Consider the following 24,804-nt stretch of genomic DNA (forward strand, 5'->3'; position numbering starts at 1 on the left):
AATTAGCACAAATATCTATGGCCTGAAATGTGAACTTCTAGAATCAAAATAACATTAAATATATAGATACCTATTATTTAATAAAGAATGGTGTGCTTTAACTGCTGACATCTTGGGGAATGTATTATCGGCTTATAGGAATACAAGAAACATTGGTAATTATTCAGTAATAAAAAAAAAAACTTAAAAAAAACAGTCATAAGGAATATGCCAACGGAGGACAAAACAGTGTTACAAAATTAAAGGGGTTGTCCCGAGTTATGTAAACCGTGTAGCCCGCGGGTGACGCCGTTTTCACATTAAAGTCAAGGGGAATTACGCAAATTGTGTAACATCTCTGCTTCAGCTGCTTTCAGCTTTCCCATCCACCATCGGCTAATGCAAAAAGGCCGGAGGAGCTGGAAAAGCCAGAAATAAGGAGATGGGCCAACCCCTTTAAATCTGAGGTAAAATTCTATTAAAACAACATATAAATGGATAAATTCTAATTATTTAACACCACTTCCTGTCAATTAGGAATGTTAAAAGAAGAACTCTCAGAAAAGCCACTATCTAAATTAAAACTGTCTTTGTTGCTCATATAGCAATCACAGCTCAACTTTTACCATTAAGAAATAAAAGCTGCGCTGTGACTAGTTAAGGGCAACAAAGACAGTTTTTCTTTTGGACAGTTTCATATAACTTTCCCCAGTTTTCCTTTCTGGCATTTTAAACTGCATAAAAAAAATGAAACTATTAGAAATGTCCTGCATGTTTTTAAATGAAATTTAACATGAGTTTTTACAAACCATTTGTACATTTGTCTTTAAAGTCCTACATATAAAAACTTTGTAAAAACTGCTATACCCAGACCATGCTATGTTTTTTTACACTTTACAAAAAAATTGAAATCAAAGCTTATTGTATTAAATGCATTTGATATTTCACTATAGACTTGTAATGTCCCATCCAGCATCAGTATTTTTGGAAAATAAAAAATGGACACACATAAAACCTGTGTGTGTATACGCAGCCTTAGTTTGGGTTCACACATAGTATATTGGTCAGTATTCCTAATTTTGGTCAATATTTGTAGGTAAAACCAGGAAAGGGTATATAAAAAAATAAAATAAAATAAAAACTAGAAAAAGGTGCCATTATTTAATTTTCACTTTTCACTGTTGGTTCCACTTCTGGCTTTAGCTAAAAAAAATATGAATAAAAATACTATGTGTGAACCCAGCCTCAGGGTAAATTCACATGTGGATTTTTAGAAGACATTTTTTTTAACTGTCCTATACATCTGAAATCCAGATAATTAGAACTGATTCCTGTTAGAATAGGTTCACATCTATACCACACACATCTGTATGTGGTATACCACAAAATGATGCACCACAACAAGACCAATTTGGGTCAATATTGCATACAGTTTTGTGGTATATATGTCTCTATCCTTTTGCATAAGTTTTAAATGTATACTTTTGTTAATATGTTAGACTATGTAAAAACTGTAGAACAAGAAAAAAAAAATGTATATTTACACCACACAGTATGTCACTAATATACTTCTATGGGGAAACAAAATGTAAACCACAGCATACAATTTTTTGTAGTATCTATCCCACAGAAAATTGTACACAAACATACCGGGGACAAAAAACAGGTACAAACTGGCAACTTTTACATAATGGAAGTTTATAGGTACCATCTTAACGTATCTTGTTTCATACTGCTGTGCCATAGATGTGAATGGTCATCTGAGAAGATATTTTATACCCGCGTCCCCATGACACTTTCTCTCCCTGTATTCTTTCAGCACAGTGTTATCATGGGGACTTTCTCTCATTCTCTTCTAGCACATTTAATTAAAAAAACAAACAAAACAAAAAAAACAACACCTGGGTTGCCGTGGGGCCTTTAGCCCCTACTTTAAAAACACTAAATTGCACAAGTCCTCAATTCCGCTTAATTGCAGGTGTAGGTTCTATAGCCCCTATAATAGCACTGTGTTTCAGAGGATTTAGATTATAAAACTTATATAATGTATTTTACCAGTCAACCGTTTTGAAGTTCTCCTTTAAGCATAGGTTTAAAAAAAAATAGAATTTTCTCCTTTAAGGCAAGCAAAGTACCACCATCGACCCAAACAAGATTGTCTTTTCTCCTAATGTCACAATATTTCCTCTCTATTATTTTGCATATTAAAGCTTATTATATTAGTACATTGCCTCATGCTTGAAAACTAGTTACCAAACCCCAGAAAGCATTAAGCAATGTGATATAGATATTAATATAAACAAGATGTATAATGATCCCAACACCCAAGCCTTTATAGTGTCTCCAAGGAATTTTTTTCATTGTTACTCCAGGTCTACATACCAGCTGTATGTAAAGGCAGCATCATGGCAGGCACCATTTTTTCCCCCCGCCGATTAGGTTTTGCGTGTTTTTCCCCCATAATGAAGAACTTGGCTTGCCAGGAGTCAGTTGTCATGCAGTCTTTACCAGTGGATCAAGAAGGTGTGACCCTGATGCGAAAGAGTCCTTGCTGCAGTTGGAGTCGGAAAAGACGGCAATTTGCGATACGCAGTGCTGCACATCCCGTACGTCGGAGATCGGATGGAAATAAAGGCTTGGTGTGATGCCAGGTGCCGGTGCTCCTCTTAAATTCTCTCACATAATCGTAACTTGTACCTAACAACACAAATAGCAGTTAGATAGTGGGTATTTTCTATAACAAAAGCATTGAGGGACATCTATAGTCATCTTGTCCATGGTAATACCATTCAATTGGGTGTAGATGGCAGACATGTTTCCATATTGTCATGTTTGATTCATATAAGCTAAACATGTTTAATTATGTAACAACCATCCTACGGAAAACCAAAAAGCACCAATACGTTAGCCATTTTGTAGCCAATATTACAACTCCCACAGGGTGTGCCATCCACCTTACTCAGAGTGCCTGTGCATCTATTGTACTGTTGTATGCCTTTGATTTTATATGATTTGCTTCTACGGGAGACTAGTGCATACATACAGCACCCAACTAGGGCCAAGTTCATACCTGCATCAGTGGCCCTGTTTGTTGTCTCAGAATCTGTTCAAATAATTCCCCTCCCATAGACTTGCATTGAGGTGTCGGGTCATGATGTCACATGGGGGCGAAGTTGTGACTTCACGATACTCCGGCCCCGTAGTCATGACCCTTCAGACACAGAGCGATCATCACTTAGGTGGGTGTTGCATGCGAGACTGCAGGGGGTCCCCAGTGGCAGGATCCCCGCAAACAGACATCTTATCCCCAATCCTTTGGATAGGGGATATGATGTCTTAGGGCCGGAGAACCCCTTTAAGTAGAACCACAGGGGATCTGCGTCTTTCAGCCATTATACGAATGTTAAAATATCAGCAGTCTGAAAGTGGCCTAAGCTAAATGACTGAATATGGTTACTACACAATATACATTAACCCTGCAGCACAGGTTCCACTGGTCTAAATGTCTTCAAATTGCAATGCTGTATTGCATATAGCGGGCAGTAAATTAACTTTTAATGCAATTTGTACATAAATTATGTATATATGCACACTTGGTGGTAGCAGTTAATTCCATATTCATTCTAACTATACATTGGTTGATCGCTCTCTTTTGTATCGATGTTCGCAATTACTGCGCATCATACGCATAGGCTGAAAAAAAACAATGGTGTCCTGGGGAAACCGAGATACAGGAGTTTTTATAAGCAGAACTTGTCTGTGCACATTGAGGATAAGCATATTTTATTAAATGGGATGTTTGCAGCACTTTTCCATTTTAACCTACCAGTCACATAATCTAAGGAAAGAAGTCTTCAGGGAAGACCAGTAGAGCAGAACTTGTGCTTGCACAGTCACAGTTCTATTATCTGGATACAAAAATTATTAAGAGGCTTTTAAATAGTATTTTTGTTTTCTGGTCTTTAAGTTTGCACCTCAAAAGGGCATAAAACTATGAAGATCTACTGAAAAGAAATGTAAAGCATACTTGTACTTTCATTAACCCTTCAGAGTGATGAGAGAGAATCCCCTCCATGGTGTACAACTATTTCTCACTCTCCATTTCAGGAAATGGGACCAGAGTACTGCTGAAAAAAGCTCAGCTAACACCTGGACTTCCTTTCCCTTAGTTGTCTGGTCAATCAAAGTACCTACTGGCCAGAATAAAAACTAAGATTTCAGGATTCATTTAATTTCAAAACAAAAGTAATGATGTAGATTAAAAAAAAAAAATTGCTACAAAATTCTTGAAAAATATGTTTAAAACATTAAAACTTGATGATATAGAAACGTATGTTTTTCAGTTTAATGGGGTAATATGAGATAAGAAACACATGATTGATTTCTTCCAGACACAGAGCCGCTCTTGTACTATGTCTAGTACAGCTCAGCCTAATTTAAGGGGGTTATCTGGCCTCTATGTATTTTATTAGGTAACGCTGGGTTATACAGCCAAAAAATTTAAATTAAAAATAAGAAAAAACAGTACAGTACATACCTGTCATAGCTTTTTCAACACTCACCAGGTCACTACTGTTCATCACTTGTCTCAGTGTAGTAAATCTTACTGTGAATCTGTAATAAACTGCGAGTGCATGCGCAGTATATTACAGACCTTGCTGCTGCTCCAAATGGCTCGGCCGCACTCACCCTCTCGGCCCAGCTAGCATAGTCAGTGTACTTAGCGTAGATTGAGTTTTAGACAGCAAAGGGAGGGAGACAAGTGTAGACTCACAGTAAACTTAACTAAATCTCCCACTGCTGTCGAAAACTATGCCCCATCTACCCTAAGTACGCTGACTACGCTATGATGCTTTAAGTTTACTGCAAGTCTACAATGGTCTCCCTCTGCTGTCTAAAACTACGCTACACTGCCTCCTGAGCTGGTGTGCGCGAAGTGTAAACTTTACTACACCGGTCTTGAGACACAGGAAATGTCCGCACAGTAAATCAATGGGAATTTTCTGTGTGTTAATTACAAATAAATGCTGCACAACATCTTAAAATGACAGCAAGTAAGATTACAAAAGCAGGCCCAAGAGAAAATAAAAACATAAGCTTCATGAAAACATTTACTAAAAAAAAAAATACAGCAGCGGAATTAACATTACTGTAATTGTTACCTGTATCAAGATCACCAATAACATAGATACTAGCACCAATCGGAACAGCGCCATATACAAAAGAAGAGCTGGTTGGGATACATAAATTCTGATCATTTAGGTATATCCACCTGTAGATATAAAACATTGATGTCTTAGTAAAGCATCCAATATGGAACATGCACACAAACATAATACAACTGACAAGGATACTTTTATCAGATTCAAAACTTTATTTTTTTGGGTGACAACTTTTTATACCTAACAATCTGTAAGGTCGTCATAACAAGGTTAGTCATCCTGCTTTCCTAGAGTCGTTATTTGCCTTTCAGGAGTTAAGAAAAGCTAACTGCCGAACAGTGGTGTAAATAAAAGAAAGAGGCCTCATACATTACATGGCTCACCCAGACCATATCAATGATTCATTGACCAATGACCCAACTTCATGTTTCACTAAATTTCTGTGGGGACAGCAGTCCTGGTTAGATACTCCCAACTGAATGGGTAAAAGGATATGACCAACCCAACCAGGGCTGAGCACCTCATCAAGAAGCAATTATATGTACATCCAAATCTGATTGTAGATGTAATAAGCCATAACAGCGGCCCAGCATACCCACACACAGGTAGACGTAAAAAGTTAAACAGCATTTGTAAGTATATAATAAAGTATGATGACCCAAGGGCCTTCAATTATTGTATTTGTACTTGTAGCATTGAGTCTTATTATTGTTAGAATATAAATGTAACCTCCCCACCAATCCATTCTTTAATCTTTTGCACTTGTTGCGGGGATGGAGGCGTTCACGGCCAGAACATTATGTGTACACAAAGGATTCTAAAACCCAAAGCACAAAGTCAGTACTAGAAACTAGTCACCAGTCAGTTAAGGTCGGGTCTGGGATGGTGTCACCAAGAAGAACTAGTCTAAATGTAACTTCTTACTCACTAAGTAGGCCGCCTACAAGAGACAAAGATTCTTCATCAGTGACATCACAGTCTTTTTCTATTATTTTGATCATACATCCAGGCAGAGGATGCTGACATTGTGACATAATTTGGGAGCTATAAAAAAAGAAGGTCCTATTTCACAAAATGCCAGGAATGATCCTTTTTCTAACCACCCCTTACTTTTGTTCCATTTCCCTACTAATTTTACACCAAATACTTTCTAATAGATTAGTGGAAGTTCTTCTGGATATAACCATTTCAGACCAGGTTGACTTTGTCCGTGACAGACAGGCCCCAGATCGAATGTAGCATTTTCTTAACCTGACTAGTTAATCAGAGTACTGCCAAACTCCTTGCTCCTCGCCTTAGAAATACATTTTTGATTTATAGGGTGGATACACTCAGCCATTAGGGCTCTATACTCCATGCCCCCAGCTAGAGTATTTACAACTGGGGCCACCTCTGTACAGCACTAGATAAGAGTGCCCTCTGTCACCTCTTACTTTCGTTTTGGTGTCTACTAGCAGAGACTATTAGGTGCCATTCAGATGGCAATTTTTCTCAACCAGGGTGCCTCCAGATGTTGCAAAACTACAACTCCCAGCATCCGGGCATGCTGAGAGTTGAAGTTTTGCCAGAGCTGGAGGCACCCTGGCTGGGAAACAGAGTACTATGGTGTGGATATGTGATGTAGCCCTTCAATCCCCTCCTGTTCCACATAGTAATCCTTAGATAACGTTTGAGGAACACTTTTCAAACTCTCATGCCTTCTCTCATAAATACTGTTGAAACCTGGGTGTTGGAGGTCCCTAGGAAATAACATTTTTGCCCTCCCATAGCCTGGCTCTGGTTGGAAATAGAGACAACTATAACATGCATAGATGGGCAACTTGTTTTAGTTATTTAAGAACTAGTAAAAGGAAACTGTTCAAAAAAGTCACTTGTAAACATATCTACATCTTATAAAGGGCTATTCATTCTTCTATAATTGAGACTGGACACTAGTGATGAGCGGCCATATTCGAATTCGCAATATTTTGTGAATATATAGAAAAATATTCGTCCTATATTCGCGAATTTCGCATATGCGAATATTCGCGTATTCAAGGACGTAAACAGTGAGTGGGTGGGCAACGTTACTATTGGTTGCTAGGGATGTTGTTGATAACCTCTGACAAGTGTATTTGCAACATTCTAATTGGCCCACAAGTGAAAAGAAGGAATATGCGAACATTCCATATGCGTATATGCGGAAGAAAAGCCAATATTCGCAATTTTGAATATATAGTGAATATATTCCCAATATTCGCGATAAAAATTCGAAATGCGAATATTAGCGCCCAACACTACTGGACACCCACACATTTCCATGATAAAAAACTATTTATAGTATTTGGCTTAAAGTGAAAAACTGCTGTCCCTGCAGCTATTGCCTGTGAGGAGTCCATATACAGGAAGTGAGGACAAGACAAGCAGGGCTCTGTTCAGACTCCTGGCTTGTCAATCATTATTATCTATGAACCGGGTGCATGTCACAGAGCCTCAGTGTACAGAGCCCTGCTTGTCCTCAGTGCACAGAGCCCTGCTTGTCCTCAGTGCACAGAGCCCTGCTTGGAAAACCCGACAATCTTTACCATCATTCACCGGATCGCAAGCACGCTTCCGGGGTTTTACGCATCCCGCCTGCCAGCGGACTTCTCCCCGGCGAAAACCTTTCCGGCAACCAGACTCCAGGACATTGCTGGTAAGAGGAACAGTGTGCCAAATCCCCAAATCCACTCAAAACTTTCACAGTGCCGCCGGGGTAGAGTGGTCCACATTTGAGGGGCCTCCAGCGGTGCAGAGCGCAGCCTCATGCACCCACAGGATTACAATTAAGAGACTATCTATATCCCACTCACCAATCTCTATCCCTGTGCCGCCAGGGTAGAGTAGGATACAAACAAGGAAACCCCAGTGCAGCAGAGCACATTGATTTTAACCCCTTACCAACACACTGCCGCATGCAGTATCCTGACCAGATACGAGCTATACAGAGACATTGCTACTCAGACTATTTGTAATCAACCATACAAGGCACGATCTCCGTGCATACATCTATAAGCGCTACAGACTATTTGTAATCAACCATACAAGGCACGATCTCCGTGCCTACATCTATAAGCGCTACAGACTATTTGTAATCAACCATACAAGGCACGATCTCCGTGCCTACATCTATAAGCGCTACAGACTATTTGCCACACTGTGATACCAGCATTTTTTTACCCTGTATATTATATGTCTATTTTATTTGATTTCCTCATTGAATATTTTATACATTCACTACCTTGCTTATCGTGGTGAGTCTGATGTAAGGGCCCTACAAAGGACACCACAAGCACCATCATTGTAATAATACATTTTTTTAATTAATTCACTGGATTTACATAATTTTTTACATATATTTTATATACACCCATTTATTGGTGACAATCAAGCCCAGACTTGAGTAAAGTGTACCCCCACTTATTGAATGTAGCAGAACATTATTCTTGCCAAAAATACAATGTATGGTTGATCCCTGCACCAGATCATTTGGATTTCCCCACAACCACCCTTATTTTAAACCTTCAAGCAGAGTTTATGGGCACAACTTTAAACCTATACGACACATAACAAGGTCATATCACCTGCCCAATCTACTAATGATACAACACTATAAGATTAAGCCATACATGTTTCCATTTCTCTGGACAATAGGCCCATGATGCCCACATCACAGTGTATATGGATGCACAGGTCTGTGGACCTCTGGCAGCAGATGCCACCTAATGACTCCTCCTATGACATCATGCCACCTGGACACTGACTACAGCTGTTTACTCTCAACTATCAGTTGGACCGAGGAGACCGACTTCTACAGCAGGGGTACTCAACTGGCCGCCAGTCATCCGGACCTCCGGCCGGATCTCTCCTCATTCATTTGTATAGGTGTCTTTAAGACACTGATACAAATGAATAGCAGTGGCCCGGAGCGAGGGAGCACGGTGTTCCCTGCCCAGCACTTCTATGATGCAGGCAGCACGAGTAGTACTGCCTGCATCATTTGCTCTGGCCAGGCCTGACTAGAAGAGGCCGCAGCAGCGCGGGACCTGGGACGGGAAATTTGTGTTCCCCCACCTGTGACTCTCCAGTTGTTGAATACCTATAGCTCCCATCATGACCTTATGTCTGTGCATGATGGGAGTTGTAGTTTGCAACAGCTGGAGAGAAAATCCATGTAAGGGCACAGTGGCATCCTTAATTCTGGGGGAACAGCAGCATTTTTAACCCCTTAAGGACCGGGCATTTTTTGCACATCTGACCACTGTCACTTTAAGCATTAATAACTCTGGGATACATTTACTTTTCATTCTGATTCCGATAGAGTTTTTTCATGACATATTCTACTTTATGTTACTGGTAAAATTTTGTCGATACTTACATAATTTCTTGGTGAAAAATTCCAAAATTTGATGAAAAAATGAAAAATGTAGCATTTTTTTTTTTACTTTGAAGCTCTCTGCTTATAAGGAAAATGGATATTCCAAATAAATTATATATTGATTCACATATACAATATGTCTACTTTATGGTTGCATCATAAAGTTGACATGTTTTTACTTTTGGAAGACACCAGAGGGATTCAAAGTTCAGCAGCAATTTTCCAATTTTTCACAGAATCGAAAATTTTCAAGGACCAGTTCAGGTTTGAAGTGGATTTGAAGGGCCTTCATATTACAAATACCCCATAAATGACCCCATTATAAAAACTGCACCCCTCAAAGTATTCAAAATGACATTAAAAAGTTTGTTAACCCTTTAGGTGTTTCACAAGGGGTAATAGGTAAAATATGTAAGGAGCGACAGTGGGATTTTGGAGAGTGAGTTTTTTTTCCTTTTAACATTTGTGAAAATTACAAGTATGGGGCAATACCAGCATGTTAGTGTAAAAATATTTTTTTTTTTTTTTTTTTTACATGAACATGCTGGTGTAGACTCCAACTTTACCTTTTCATAAGGGGTAACGCAATTTCTCCCAAGTACGGAAATACCCCATATGTGGCCCTAAATAATTTCCTTGAAATACGACAGGGCTCCAAAGCAAGAGGCCTATTTTGGGGGATTTGCATCCGCCACCAAAATACCCTACGGCAGTGTTTCCCAAGCAGGGTGCCTCCAGCTGTTGCAAAACTCCCAGCATGCCTTGACAGTCAGTGGCTGTCTGGCAATACTGGGAGTTGTTTTTCAACAGCTGGAGGCTCCGCTTTGGAAACCGTGCCGTACAAGACACTTTCTTTTTTTTTAATTGGGGGGGGGGGGGGGGGACGGGGGGACGAAGACTGTATACGGGGTATGTGTATATGTAGTGCTTTACTTTTTATTGTGTGTAGTGTAGTGTTTTTAGGTTACATTCACACATGCAGGGGGTTTACAGTGAGTTTGTCGCTGGGACTTTGAGCTGCGGCGGAAAATTTGCCGTATCTCAAACTTGCAGCAGAAAACTCGCTGTAAACCAACCCGTGTGAATGTACCCTGTACATTCACATGGGGGGTGGTGGTGGGGGAAGACCTCCAGATGTAGCAAAACTACAACTCCCACCATGCACTGACAGACCATACATGCTGGGAGTTGTAGTTATGCAACAGCTGGAGGCACATTGGTTGCACAACACAGAGTTTGTGGCATTATTCAGGTCATACATACTCCACACTTCAGTTGCTCGTTTGCTCTTTCCTTCATGGCACTGATGCCGCTATTTGTGAACAAGGCCTCTGCATTCAGCTCGGACCTTCACCGGATGGCAGACCTGGATAAGCAGACCCTCACTAAAAATAGTTGAGTACTCCTGGTCTACAGGATTCCTGAAGATGATGAGGAGAAGAGAGAAGAGGAAAGAAGGGCAAGAAGGTGAAAAAGAAGAGTAGAGGATGCCAGAGTATTGGATGGTATGGAACCAAGACTAGGCAGCAGCCAAGACCCTGGAACATACAGCCCCTACCCCAAATTAACCATCAATCGTCTCACCATCCATCAGGTTTTGGGAAGGGGCAGCTTTGGCAAAGTAAATTTATTCTTATCTATTAAATGGACAGTGAATGTAATTTCATCTAATTTTTATTTGCAGTGCAGCTGATGCAAGCTATTATTGCCTGTTCATAGCCATCAAGCTAATCAAGATAACTGCAGTTTCATTCAACAGGGTGAAAAACATGATGTCCAGAAAGTAGCCAGCCCCCCTTGCTCACTCCTATAAGTCACATATCAGCTGCACTAAAGCCCTCCAGTATTACTATCCGTGTGCGACAGATAGCAGCTCCTATATTAGGTCTGGTCTGCTAGTGAGGGGTATTAGACTGCATTGGAGAGCAGGTCTCAGGGGATGAAGAGTTTTGGGAAATGCATTGTTACTAACCTACCTGGCTCATTTAGGCTGCAAAAGCAATACATATCTCCACACTAACCTCCATATCTGAATTATGTTACTACTTTTAATGTGTATATGCACCTAGGAAGTCCTCTTCTTTATAGACACATTGCAGGTGATTTGTAGGTATGATTTATTTGCAGTATGTGTAGGCCTATGTTCGTGTATAATGTAATAACTGCTTAATAAAGCGATTTGTGGTATTTTGGTAAATAACTGCTATTTGACTTATGTTAGGTTGCTGTTTCCGAGTGTTACATGGTGTGTTAGATGCTCAGGTTATTGATCTAAAGTGTTACGATCACAATTTTTTTAATACATATACATATATATATATATATATATATATATATACATATACATATACATATATATATATATATATATATATATATATATATATATATATTAATGATGGCAATACATCCGACTCTTTAAAGGGGTACTCCGCTGCTCAAAGTTTGGAACAAACTGTTCCAAACACTGGAGCTGGGAACTTGTGATGTAATCGCCCCACCCTCTCATGATGTCACACCCCTCAATGCAAGTCTATGGGAGGGGGCATGACAGCCGTCACGCCCCCTCTCATAGACTTGCATTGAGGGAGCGGGACGTGGAGTCATGAGGGAGCGGGGCTCTGACAACACAAGCTCCCGCTTGAGCAGCGGAGTACCCCTTTAATCTATTTCAAAATCTTGTTTATGAATAAAATGCTAGTTTTGTAATCGACCACTAGGTGTCGCAGTTATGAGGTTACTACATTGTCATTTTCTCCTGTGATATTTTAGTCCATAACTACTGTTTGCTCTAATTTTACCTATGAGGTATTTTAAATAGGAAATATTTCCCATAATGTTGCCAATAAAATTCCCAACAGCAGAAACCTGGAGAAAGTCCTCTCTTCTTCCTTAGTAGGCAAAAGAGCTGACAGGGATATAAATCATCCATGCAACTGATGTAGAAATATCATTTTCCATTAACTTTCAAGGTGGTATAAAAAAAAAAAAAGAAGAGGAAAATGCAGCAAAGTTACAGAAAGAGCAGCAGATACTGGCGCTGGTCCGAGACTGTCCATTCCTATGTCATCTGTATGTCGCAAAGCAGTCTCGGAGCCATGCCCTTTTTTATCACTAAGTATCAATCTGTCCAGTGGCAGCCTAGAGACTTAAATTAGAATGTGCAGCTACCCGGACACTAACAATGTCAGATTCTATACAGTAGAGATTGCATGCACCCTCCAGTTACTCTATGGACATAACATTTCCCACACCTGTCCTCTTATAATGTTGTAGATATATGTACCCAACTTTCCAAAGATTTGCCTGGTGTTGTGGTGGTACAGTCCATGACCCCTTCACCACTGTCTGCCTTTGAAGATTTACTATCCTATTTTGATTTGAGTCTTCTGTCTTATTCCATTGCAGAGATAAAAAGCCAGAAAACATCATGTTGGGTAGAGAAGGACATATCCGCATCATAGACCTGGGGCTTGCTCAAAATTGCATCACCTCCTCCAACAAGAACATTGGAGTGAAAGGCACATTTTTGTACATGGCCCCTGAGGTGATTTAGGGGAAGGATTATTACACCGCAATTAAAGGAGTACTCTAGTGCCGACTATTCCTCCTCCAATGTGCCCAGGCTGGAAAAAAAAATGAAAAATAAACTTGCCCTCACTTTCCTGCGTTCCCCCAGAGTGCTGCTACAGCTGATCGGTCCTCCGGTCCAGTCTTCTTCCTTCTTCCTGTGCATGGATCGTCACACGGTGCTCAGCCTATCACCGGCCGAGACGGGACATCACTGTGGCTGGTGATAGGCTGAACGCCGTGTGATGATCCGTGCACACAAAAGAAGGAAGAAGACGGGACCGGAGGACTGATCAGCTGTACCAGCGCTCCGGAGAAACACAGGAAGGTGAGTAAAAGTGCCTTTTTTTTTTTTCTTTTTTTTTTTAAACCCAGGCACAATGGAGGAGGAATAGCCAGCACTAGAGTACTCCTTTAACTGGGAATTGTTGTGTCCTAGATGTCGGCAGGACATTCCCCATTTGACTTTGGATCCACCACCACCAAAAAATAAGCCCAATAGTCTATCTTGGCTGCCTGCTGACTTAAAACATTTGATTAAAAAAAGTGACTGGGTATGTATAAAAATATCTTTAACACTGGACATGGGACTACTGACATGGGAATATGATTCACGAAAACAGGGCTCCCATGTCCCCCCCATAGTAACAGAGTTATGGTTAAGCCTGTTCGCTGTCCTTCTATTCAGTGTTAATGGAACTGATGGAGATAGCTGCATACAGCACTTAGGGACCACTGCTTCATTCAGGGAACATGGGACCTCCATTGTCTGTAGGTAGTGCCCATCGTTTTCAAGGATATAATCCTTCCCCTACCATCCTCTCTTATAAGTAAGGGCTTGTTCACACAGCCGTCTGCCCCCTTAAATTTATGCCCGTTCTGCAATCCATTTGATATTTTTTAAGTGGGTTGCAAACGTCTGTAAAATAATCCCATTGATGTCAATGGGATTTTTTTTTACAATCCTTTATCACCCGTTTGGACCCGTTCCCTTCCTGTTTCGTTTTTTTTGACGGGGAAAAAACATTGCATGCATTTTTTTTTCTCCCGAGAAAAATAATGGAATAGAAACAGATATAAAAAATTTAACATTGAAGTCTATGGCAAACGGATGAGCACATAATGTCATCCGTTTGCACCCAGTTTTTAATAACCATTTTTCAACCGTTATTACTTCGGAGCATGCTCAGGAGGAGTGAAATCAGCAAACTCTTGCTGTCCTGTGGGATTACTACTACTCCCATCATGGAACAGACTTGTTTCCTTGATGGGAGTAGTAGTTTCCAGGTTGCGGGAGTCTGGGGAGGCTAGATTAATGCTTGTACTACTTCCCCATCATAAAGCAGAGTCTGTTCCATGTTGGGGGTAGTAGTACAGGGGCTGAGGGATTGATCGTACTGGGTCTCACATCTGAGACCCCATGCAATCAAAAGTTATTAACCAGGGGAGAGGGCGGCATGGTCCGCAACCCTGCGTTGTCGTGTGTGTGTTTTACTTTCATTTTTAAATACCCCGCCGGGAGCCCTGAATGGCAGGCAGCGAGGGGCCATTCAGGGCTCCCTGCGGGGTTTTTAAGGTCATTATTACAAGGAATGTAACGTTGCACTACACTGCGCTGCGTTCCCTGCTGCCCTGCAGGAGGGCAAAATCTATAGGTAGCGCAGCAGTGGGCAATATACATAGCTCAGTGCAGTGGGGGGGCCAGACATATAGCGCTATATGTATAATGCCCCCCCGCTGCGCTAGCTATGTATAATGCCCCCCGCTGCGCTAGCTATGTTTAATGCCCCCAGCTCGCTTACATATATCCCCCCCCAGCGAGCGCATACATAAATCCGTTGCAGCGCTATCTTTGAATAGTATACTATCAGAAGCACATTATGCTGCTGGCCAGGAAAGGCAGCGCAATGCCGCCCGCTTCCCGGCCAGCAGATGAGCTGCTGATAGCATGCTATTCACAGATAGCGCTTGAGGGACATATGTGTATAGAAGTGCTGCAGGGGGACAGATATTAAGTGATATAGAAGCGCTGCAGGGGGACAGTTATATATCACTTAATATCTGTCCCCATGCAGCGCTTCTATACACATGTCCCTCACAGCGCTGTGAATAGCATGCTATCAGCAGCGCATCTGCTGGCCGGGAAGTGGGTGGCATTGTGCTGCTTTTCCCGGCTAGCAGCATGATGTGCTGCTAATAGTATACTATTCACAGATAGCGCTGCAAGGGATTTATGTATGCGCTCACTGGGGGAACATATGTATGCGCAGCTGGGGGCATTATACATAGCTAGCGCAGCGGGGGGCATTATACATATGGCGCTATATGCTTAGCCCCCCCCCACTGCGCTACCTATAGATCTTGCCCTCCTGCAGCGCATAAGGGCAGCCGGGGAACGCAGCGCAATGCTTCCCCGGCTGCCAGTGTAGTGAAACATTACAATCCTCGCTAATGACTTTAAAAACCCCGCTGAGAGCCCTGAATGGCCCCTCGCCATTCAGGGCTCCCAGCGGGGTATTTAAAAATGAAAGTAAAACACGCACACGATCTACATCGCAGGGTTGCGGACCATGCCGCCCGCTCCCCTGGCTAATAACTTCTGATCACATTGGGTCTCAGAAGTGAGACCCTGTGCGATCAATTCCTCAGCCCCTGTACTACAACCCCCATCATGGAACAGACTTTGTTCCATGATGGGGGTAGTAGTACAAGCACTAATCTAGCCTCCCAGCTGCCTGCAGACTCCCGCAGCCAGGGAACTACTACTCCCATCATGACAAGAAGTCTGCCCCATGATGGGAGTAGTAGTAGTAGTCCCGGCTGCAGGAGTCTGTAGACAGCTGATACTAATGGATGAAAAACTGATGCAAACGGATCCCACTAAATAGCATTTTCGTTTAAAATGTTTTCTTTCATTTGCCCATCCAACTTTAACGAAAATTCGTCAAACACCTGTGGGGTGTTAAGGCTCACTGTACCCCTTGTTACGTCCCGTGAGGGGTTTAGTTTCCAAAATGGGGTCACATGTGTTTTTTTTTTATTTTTTGTGTTTATGTTAGAACCGCTGTAAAATCAGCCACCCCTGTGCAAATCATTTAGGCCTCAAATGTATTAAGTGAGCTCTCACTTCTAGCCTTGTTGTGCGTCCGCAGAGCATTTAACACCCACATATGGGGTATTTCCATACTCAGGAGAAATTGCGTTTCAAATTTTGGGGGTCTTTTTTTCCTTCTACCGCTTGTGAAAATAAAAAGTATGGGGCAACACCAGCATGTTAATGTAAAAAAAAAAAATTTACACTAACAGGCTGGTGTAGACCCCAACTTTTCCTTTTCATAAGGGGTATAAGGAGAAAAAACAAAACAAATCTGTAACGCAATTGCTCCCGAGCACGGAAATACCCCATATGTGGCCCTAAAAACTTTTTCCTTGAAATACGACAGGGCTCCGAAGTGAGAGAGCATTATGCGTATTTGAGGACTAAATTAGGGATTGCACCAGGGAGCTGTAACTTATCACTGCCCGCCGCCGGTAAGTGACCGCCGGTCACATCACGGTTACCCCGTTCTGCCTGGACTACCGTGGAAGGGCAGAGCGAGGGAACTGAACTGAACCCCCCCGATCTGCTACTGGTCTGCCGCTTCTGACTGACCAATAGCAGAGATAGGAGGGGTGGCACCACTGCCACCTCACTCCTATCCCTTCAGGGGGATCGTGGGTGTCTTGGACAGTCCCGATCCCCCTTCTTTTCAGGGTCATCGGAGACCCGTATGACCTGGAATTGATGATTACATGGAGGGGTCTCAGGACCCCCCAGGGGTTTGCACAGGGTGCCTGCTGAATGATTTCAGCAGCCATCCCGGTCCGGTCCCTGCCCGCTGAGCGGCTGGGACCGGAATTCCCACGGGTGTACAGGTACGCCCTTGGTCCTTAAGTACCAGGGCGTCAGGGCGTACCTGTACACCCTTGGTCCCTAAGTGGTTAATGACAGTAACACTTTAAATTAGTTATGTATTAAAGAGTTACTGACGTAAAAAAAAAAAAACTTTCTTCACTTAATACTTCCTTAAAAACTAAGCAATTTCCTAATATACTTCCATAAATTTGATTGCTAAAGATGTGAAAAAATGGTTAAAAAAAAAAATAAAAAATGCCACTAGGGGTCTCTGTGTTTTTAATTTAGAAAACAAACTCTGGTAACCAAATCCTTTTGGTCCGGGACCATTTTTCTTTGGGTGTGGTTTTCTCCCTGCTGTGCCTCAGTGCAGTCACTGGCTAGTAGCCAGTTAATGGAGGTATTTCTAGTGTACCTGTGCCATATAGGTTCACAAGGCTGCATTAGAGTTATATAGAGCATGCACATTAGGGGGAGAGGGAGGGGGAGGAAAGGAGCTCATCATGCATAATACATAGATCAAAAGGTATTTTACATATAAAACATGCATATTATTATGTATACAGGTCTTATAGCACATTACTACACTGACTTGAGCATTTATTTTCTTACTAATGAAAGTAACTGTTTAAATTAATTATGTATTAACTTAATGTTTTAACCCCTAAACCTGCGTCATATATACATGACGCGGCCGTGCGGCAGGTCTATGAAGTGAGCTTAGCAGCTGAGCTCGCTTCATAGCTTTTCGGTCCAGGCTGCTATTAGCAGCCAGGATCCGCGACTAATGCCGGACAACGGTGATCGGGCCGATGCCCAACATGATCAGCTGAGAGGACGAAGGGAGGGCCCTTACCTGCCTCATTACCACCCAACCAATTCTCCAAGGCTCCAGTCAGCCTCAGCAGGCTGGAGCAATGGAATACCAACAACATTGATCAATGCTATGCTATGGTATAGCATTGAACAGTGTATGCAATCTAATGATTGCATGTAATAGTCCCCTATGGGGACCAATAATAGTGTAGAAAAGTAAGAACAATTTTAATAAAAGTGATTTAACCCCTTCCCTAATAAAAGTTTGAATCCTTCCCCTTTTCCCATAAAAATAACAAATATTTGTAAACAAAAATGAACATATGTGGTAAACTACAAACCATGGTGCAAAAAATGAGCCCTCATATAGCCCTGTATATGGAAAAATGAAAAAAAAAATGTATGGGGGTCAAAAGAGGACATTTTCAACTCCTTAAGGACTTAGGGCGTACCTGTACGCCCTGAGTCCGCTACATTCTATAACGTTCAAAGTTGATCGCCACGTATAAAGTGAAACTAAAACATTGCCGGTTAGCTCAGGGGGCTATTCGGGGTGTCGCGATTTCTCTGTGGCGATCCCGAACAGCTGTAGGACAGCAGGAGGGTCTCCTACCTTCCTCCTCGCTGTCCAATCGCAGAATGACTGCTCAGTGCCTGAGAGTCAGGCATGAGCAGTCAAGCGGTAGATTGATCAATGGTTTCCTATGAGAAACCATTGATCAATGTAAAAGATCAGTGTGTGCAGTGTTATAGCCCCCTATAGGAGCTATAACATAAAAAAAAGTGGGGGGGAAAAAGTGAAGATCATTTAACCCCTTCCCTAATAAAAGTTTGAATCACCCCCTTTTCCCATTTAAAAAATAATAAAAAAAAGTGTAAATAAAAATAAACATATGTGGTATCGCCGCATGTGGAAGTGTCCGAACCATAAAATATATAGTTAATTAAACCACATGGTCAATGGCGTACGCGCAAAAAAATTACAAAGGCCAAAATATCATATTTTTGGTCACTTTTTATTTCATGAAAAAAAATGAATAAAAAGCTATATAAAAAGTTCGATCAATACAAAAATGGTACAGCTAAAAACTTCTGATCAAATATAAAAAAGTTATAGGGGTCAGAAGATGACAATTTTAAACTTATAAATTTTCCTGCATGTAGTTATGATAAGATAAGGTGTAATTTTTACTGAGTAGAATCGGAAGCCTCCAAAAGTTACAAAATGGTGTTTTGTTTCAATTTTGCCCTACAATTTTTTTTTTTTTCGCCATAGATTTTGTGGTGAAATCATTGATGTCATTACAAAGTACAATTGGTGGCGCAAAAAACAAGCCTCATATAGGTCTGTAAGTGGAAAATTTAAAAAAAGTTTTGATTTTTAGAAGGTGAGATGGAAAAGTGAAAGTGCAAAAATGAAACAACCCTGTGTCCTTAAGGGTTTAAAGGACTAATAATAAAAATAAAAATAAACACAATTGACTTCCCATGAAAAGAAGAAGATTCTGCAAGGCAGATTTAATTTGAGCAGAGTGTTCTTCTTGGCTGATAAATGTTGACCTTTAGACCTTTACTATACAGTGGTCCCTCAAGTTACAATATTAATTGGTTCCAGGATGACCATTGTATGTTGAGACCATAACTTTATTGAAACCTGTTAACTGGTTCTGAAGCCACCAAAATGTCATCCAAAATAGGAAATTAAAGAGAGGATTAAAAGAAAAATGAGATAACTAATACAGATAAAGCTAGTCCTTACATATAAAAGTACAAAAGAGCTACTGGGAGCTGTAAATCACTGTCTATGTAGAGGACAGAAGCTTCTTCAGGGTCCTGTACAGCACACAGTGTCCTAAAAAAGTAACATGGAGCCACCCCTCATCCGGTGTCCAAAGGAGCATCTAATCGTGGCACAGTTAAAGAGGAGTACAGAACATGTAATACCGCCCTGTACTGTTAGTGCATACACTTCAGTAATACAGGGGTTTTACCACTGAAATGCCCATTATGATTGGTCAGTTCTACCAGCCATTGACACGTTTTGCAGATCTGGACTGTCCGTAGCATTGTATGTTGAGTCTGGTTTCAAGTTACAGAAAAGACCATTGTATGTTGTAACTATTGTATGCTGAGGCCATCGTAAGTTGAGGGATCACTGTACTAGTCACAGGGCTTCCTACTGCAGCTTGTCTTATACACATTTTTACAACTTCGTACTTTTGAGAGAGAATCATGTTCTCAATTAAAATCGAAAAATAACATTGGTGAACATAAGGCCCATAATTCCATCAGATAGCCCTACATTGACAACCACAGGGGGAGCACTCACTAACTGTACCAGCAAATATCTCCCACCCCATGATGGCCAGAGCTTCACAGAAAAGCCAAATAATTCCCATTATTTGCGCCCAACTCAATTCCCTATTTAACAAGTCGTTGCCAGACAGGAAAGTTGCCAGTCATTATAAAAAATATTGCATTAATTGAATTTAACACCTTCTTTACATTTAGGAGATCTGATTATTTGGTACAGTTGTACACATAATAACAGTAACTGTCTTGAACACTAGATGGCGTTATACTATTACAAGTGACAGAAAGTCTGTCAAAACACTGATTCAACAATACTCCACTAAAAATTAATCCTTTTTAAAATAGGATTGATAAAAAGATAATTTTTTACGATAATTAAGAATTAAACAACAATTCTATAGTAGTGGAATCTTTTTATACTTGCCCAGAAATGACCATACCTTTTAAAGTCATCATGGTAGAACTCAGATTTACAGGCTACCATTTCACTGTTCTGTTCATTTTCACGACTTCTAACTCCACCAAAAACGTAAAGCTCCATGCCAACTCCACATGCAACAGCACCAAACCTGTAAAGTGAGATTTATGTGAGACAAGATACATTTAGAACAGGCCTGCAGTCTGGCCAAAGAGTCTTTTGAAGAGATCCTTACCTTCTCTCTTTTAGGGGACAGATGGCGGTCCACTGCTGAGTTTTGGGGTCATAACACTCAACAGACTCAAACAATTTCCCGTAGGAACCTCCTCCCATAGCATAGATTTTCTTCTTCATCGTTGCATAGCACCCGATCTGTTATTAATTCACAAATGGCAGGAAAGTCAACAAATTTGGTGGGCACAAACAAAATAAATCTTTATTTCAGTTGAACAGAGACTGCAAGTTTGAGCAAATATAAACATGGAGTACTCACACAAATACTACAACCCTTTTAAATGTCTGATCACAGGGAGTGTCAGAAGTTGGGCATGCACTGATCTGATATGCATGGCTTATACTGAGGACAGGTCATCATTTCCCAAGGGCTGGATAACCTCTCTGAACCCATTAGGGTCTATTCACATGGCAGAATTCTGCCTCAAATGAAAGCCCAATACACATCTATGGGATTCCGCACTCCCGTTGACACTTCAAATTTCCGCTTGCGGAATTCTGCAAGCGGAACTTTTGAAGTGTCAATGGGAGTACAGAATCCCATAGAAGTGCATTGGAGTTTAATCTGAGGCGGAAATTCAGCCGTGTGAATAGACCCTTAGTGTTTATTTATAGGGATGTTGAGATCAACCCATTCACTGCCATAGAACAAGAATAACTCCTCCCACTACCCTACATGACTAGACAAGCTTCTATTAATCCATTAAGTACCATGGATCAGCATAGCTGTCACTAACGTCCCTAAATTTGCACAGAGACAAACAATCTAAGTTGAAAATATTGGCATCGTAACTCTAGGAACTGGTTCTAAAGCCCTTAACATGTAACTCTAAAACCAGATTAAAGAAAAATACTTGCCCTGCTTGGACAGGCCCAGGCCCAAGGTAGAGACTACGCTTTGATCAATTTCTAAGCAGACCACACTTTTGAGTCTGATTAAAACAGGCATAAGCTTGGAAACTGACCTAACAGTAATCCCTACATTTGGCCATTTAATTCAATGGGGCCAGTGCATGTCAGTTTATGAATACAGTACTTCAACATACTATTTTGATGACCTATCCTTAGAAGGTATAATCATGATATAAACAAGACCTTCAATAGCTGCTGAAAGCTGTAAATCCCTGTTCATACTGTACCTGTACAGTACATACAGTATACCAGAAAAATACCATGGAGCCACTCTCCATTAAAGAGCAGGACAGGGTACGCAGTCCTGATGTGTACTGTACAGAGGTAATCAATCGGCAGTTGCTGACTTTTTAGCCTGCATAAATGAGTTCAGCTTTCAGGTGCTCTGATGGGCGGGAAAAGGTGGACACAGTCCTAGGAGAGATTCTCCAGCCCACCGGAGCACCTGAAAGCTGAACTAATTTATGCAGGCTAAAAAGTCAGCAACTGCCGAGCCGAGAAGTTTGTGATGAATCGAATCACTGTAAGTTGGCTCATCTCTACTGTCTATGCCATAGTATGTTAAATGTGATTTTAACAAGTTACATTGGCCCAGGAAATACCACTGTATATAGGCAACATTTTGTCTAGTGAGGATTAAAAAAAAAAATAATTCACACAATGAAAGATGAAGATGCAAATCAGATTCTAGACACTATATGGCAGGGGGCTCAAACTGGTGGCCCTCCAGATGTTGCAAAACTTCCCCAGCATGCCCAGACAGCTGTTAGCTGCAGCCAACTGTTGTTCGGACATGTCCAGGCATGCTGGGAGTTGAGGTCTTTCAACATCTGGAGGGCCGTCAGTTTGAGACCACTGCTTTAGGGAGATTTATCAAACCTTGCGCAAAGGAAATGTGGAGCAGTTGCCATAGCAACCAGATTCCAGCTTTCATTTTACAGAGGACTTTTTTTTAAAGCTAAAGAAGCCATATGATAGGTTGCTCTGGGCTTGATAAATCTCTCCCTATAAATTTATTAGCCGCAGACAGTGGAAAACTTTTTACCTGGTCACTGGCCCAGATTTATCAAACTGCGAGAAAAACTAGAGTGATTTTTAACAGCAACCAATCACAGCTCAGCTAACGAGCTCTGGTAAAGTGAAAGCTGAGCTGTGATTGGTTGCTGTAAGAAAATCACTCCAGTTTTTCTCTCACACAGTTTTGATAAACATGGACCCATATTCTCATTAGTCTACTGTTTCCGGTCATCAGCCATTTTAGGCTGGGAACAGGCTGTCTGTTAAGTTCTGAAAAATCCCTGAACACTACTGCATTATGCATATGTCCAGTTCTTAGAGCTTCCAGAAACATTTACATGCATTTTTTTTTTTTTAACAATGATTTAATAAAATGCCATTATATAAGCTTAAAGCTGTAGGTTTCTTAAGATCTGATGATTTAGTGTAAAGGGTTAAAAGACAACATTACAATATAATGTCACAATGTCAGGACAAATACCTTTCTGACCATGGTCATGTTCTGTTGCTTGCTCCAGGTTTTAGTGCACATGTCATAGGATTCCATAGAAATCAACTCCCGATCCCCATCCTCTCCTCCCAGAACATAGATGACACCATCAATTTCCACCACACCAAAACTGTGCCTTGGCTAGAAGGAATACATTAAGTACTCTTAATAAAGTAATCACATAGACAAACATTTCACATTATTCAGAAGCTTAGCTGGTTATCAGTGAATAGAAAACCCCTCCATCCCAGGTTACCTCAAGCATCTCTGGTAAAGGGCTCCAAGCGTTGGCATCAGGATCATACTGCTCACCAGAACACAGTGTCTCACTGTTTTCATTCTGACCACCGAGCACAAACAGGAAGCCCTCTGCAAACAGAGAAGAAGTGAACCAAATACACCCAGGAAAGTATATAGGATACTACACAGATATAGGAATGGTAAAAACTGTCGGGTTCTTTTTGGTACTTCAAAATGCAGTTTTTGCGCCTTATTTACAAATTAGTGCATTTTAGCACATGGGTTTTGTCTGGCTACTCCTAAGCAGACTATACCCACCCACTGATACTAAGCTAAACAGTGGGTCACAAAGCAGAAAGAGAAGCCCACAAGAAGTACCCCAAAGAAAACTACATCGCCCAAGCGAAATATGGAAGAGAGTCAAAGCAATGGAAGGAAGAAGTAAGGGAGAAATGGTGGTAGATCTTGAAAAAATAATTCTTACGGGCACAAGCCATGGTCCAAAAAACAAACAGCCAAGCCTGTAAATGTAGTGACTGAGAAATAGGGTGGAAGAAGGGTCCCAAGAGAAGTCTGGCTAGCCTGTAAACTACAGGGGGCGTCTGCTACGAGGTTAGTCTGCATTCCAGGCATGCCTGGGCCAGTCCATAATCAAGAAGATTACTGGGAAGCCCTTTTGCCTTATCTTCTATAATGTCCTGGGCAGGAGGGAGAAGAGGGAGAAGAGGATTGAACAGGTAGAGAAGGGAGAAAGAGGTCCACAGAATCACCAGAGTGTCTGATGCAAGAGCAAGAAGGTCCTGAGTTCTGGAGATAAGTCAAGGGTGATTAAGTCGTGATGCAGTTTATGATGGGGGTTCCCCAGAGTTTGTAGTCAGTATGAAGATCTCTGGGTGAACCAATCATCGTCTGGATCAGTCCTTGTGCTTAGGTGGTTTTTGACCCAGTTACCCACCTTTGAGAACGTGAACTTGTGCCCAAGCTAAGTTCCATGAAACCAATGTCATTGACTATTTTCTCCAAATGCCACAGCCATTGCATTGTCTATCTGGAAGCAAACGGGAAGCCTGTTTTGCTATATCTGACGAGACGAGGAGTGGCTGCTGATGCCTTATTCATATTCTACACCTTGATCCATTGTTTCACTTGGGGGAGTGTAACCCATTGGGGTAAGAGCAATATCCATCTATTTCAATCCCTTTGTGCAACAACAGTGTCACACTATGGAGCGCTGTACGTCTTTTGTTTCAGTCAACCATGCATCAGTGGTCAAGACTTGCCAACAAACCAGCAGAAAAAGGACAGACCCATCAGAAGAAGGAGCCATTGAAGCCCCAGTGGCAGAGGGGTAAAAGGAGACAA

At 41.3% G+C, this 24,804-nt stretch overlaps 1 protein-coding gene across 5 annotated transcripts in view; it reads right to left on the reverse strand.

Annotated features, from left to right (window-relative positions):
* Positions 1 to 24,804, reverse strand: part of GAN (gigaxonin) — a 57,084-nt gene continuing 32,280 nt past the window's right edge. For 2 of the 5 annotated variants that reach the window (XM_056526168.1, XM_056526167.1), the window contains exons 4-9: positions 23,459 to 23,571; positions 23,194 to 23,343; positions 20,785 to 20,921; positions 20,572 to 20,700; positions 5,142 to 5,251; positions 3 to 2,676 (exon numbers count right to left, since the gene is read on the reverse strand). In XM_056526168.1, the coding sequence (XP_056382143.1) occupies positions 2,495 to 2,676; positions 5,142 to 5,251; positions 20,572 to 20,700; positions 20,785 to 20,921; positions 23,194 to 23,343; positions 23,459 to 23,571 (821 nt within the window). In that variant the 3' untranslated portion in view covers positions 3 to 2,494. Of the gene's footprint in view, positions 2,677 to 5,141; positions 5,252 to 20,571; positions 20,701 to 20,784; positions 20,922 to 23,193; positions 23,344 to 23,458; positions 23,572 to 24,804 lie in introns of all 5 variants that reach the window. The other 3 variants (XM_056526164.1, XM_056526166.1, XM_056526163.1) reach the window with 2 other exon arrangements.

This window comes from Hyla sarda, chromosome 6 (assembly GCF_029499605.1).
Source record: "Hyla sarda isolate aHylSar1 chromosome 6, aHylSar1.hap1, whole genome shotgun sequence".
Classification (NCBI taxonomy): Eukaryota; Metazoa; Chordata; class Amphibia; order Anura; family Hylidae; genus Hyla; species Hyla sarda.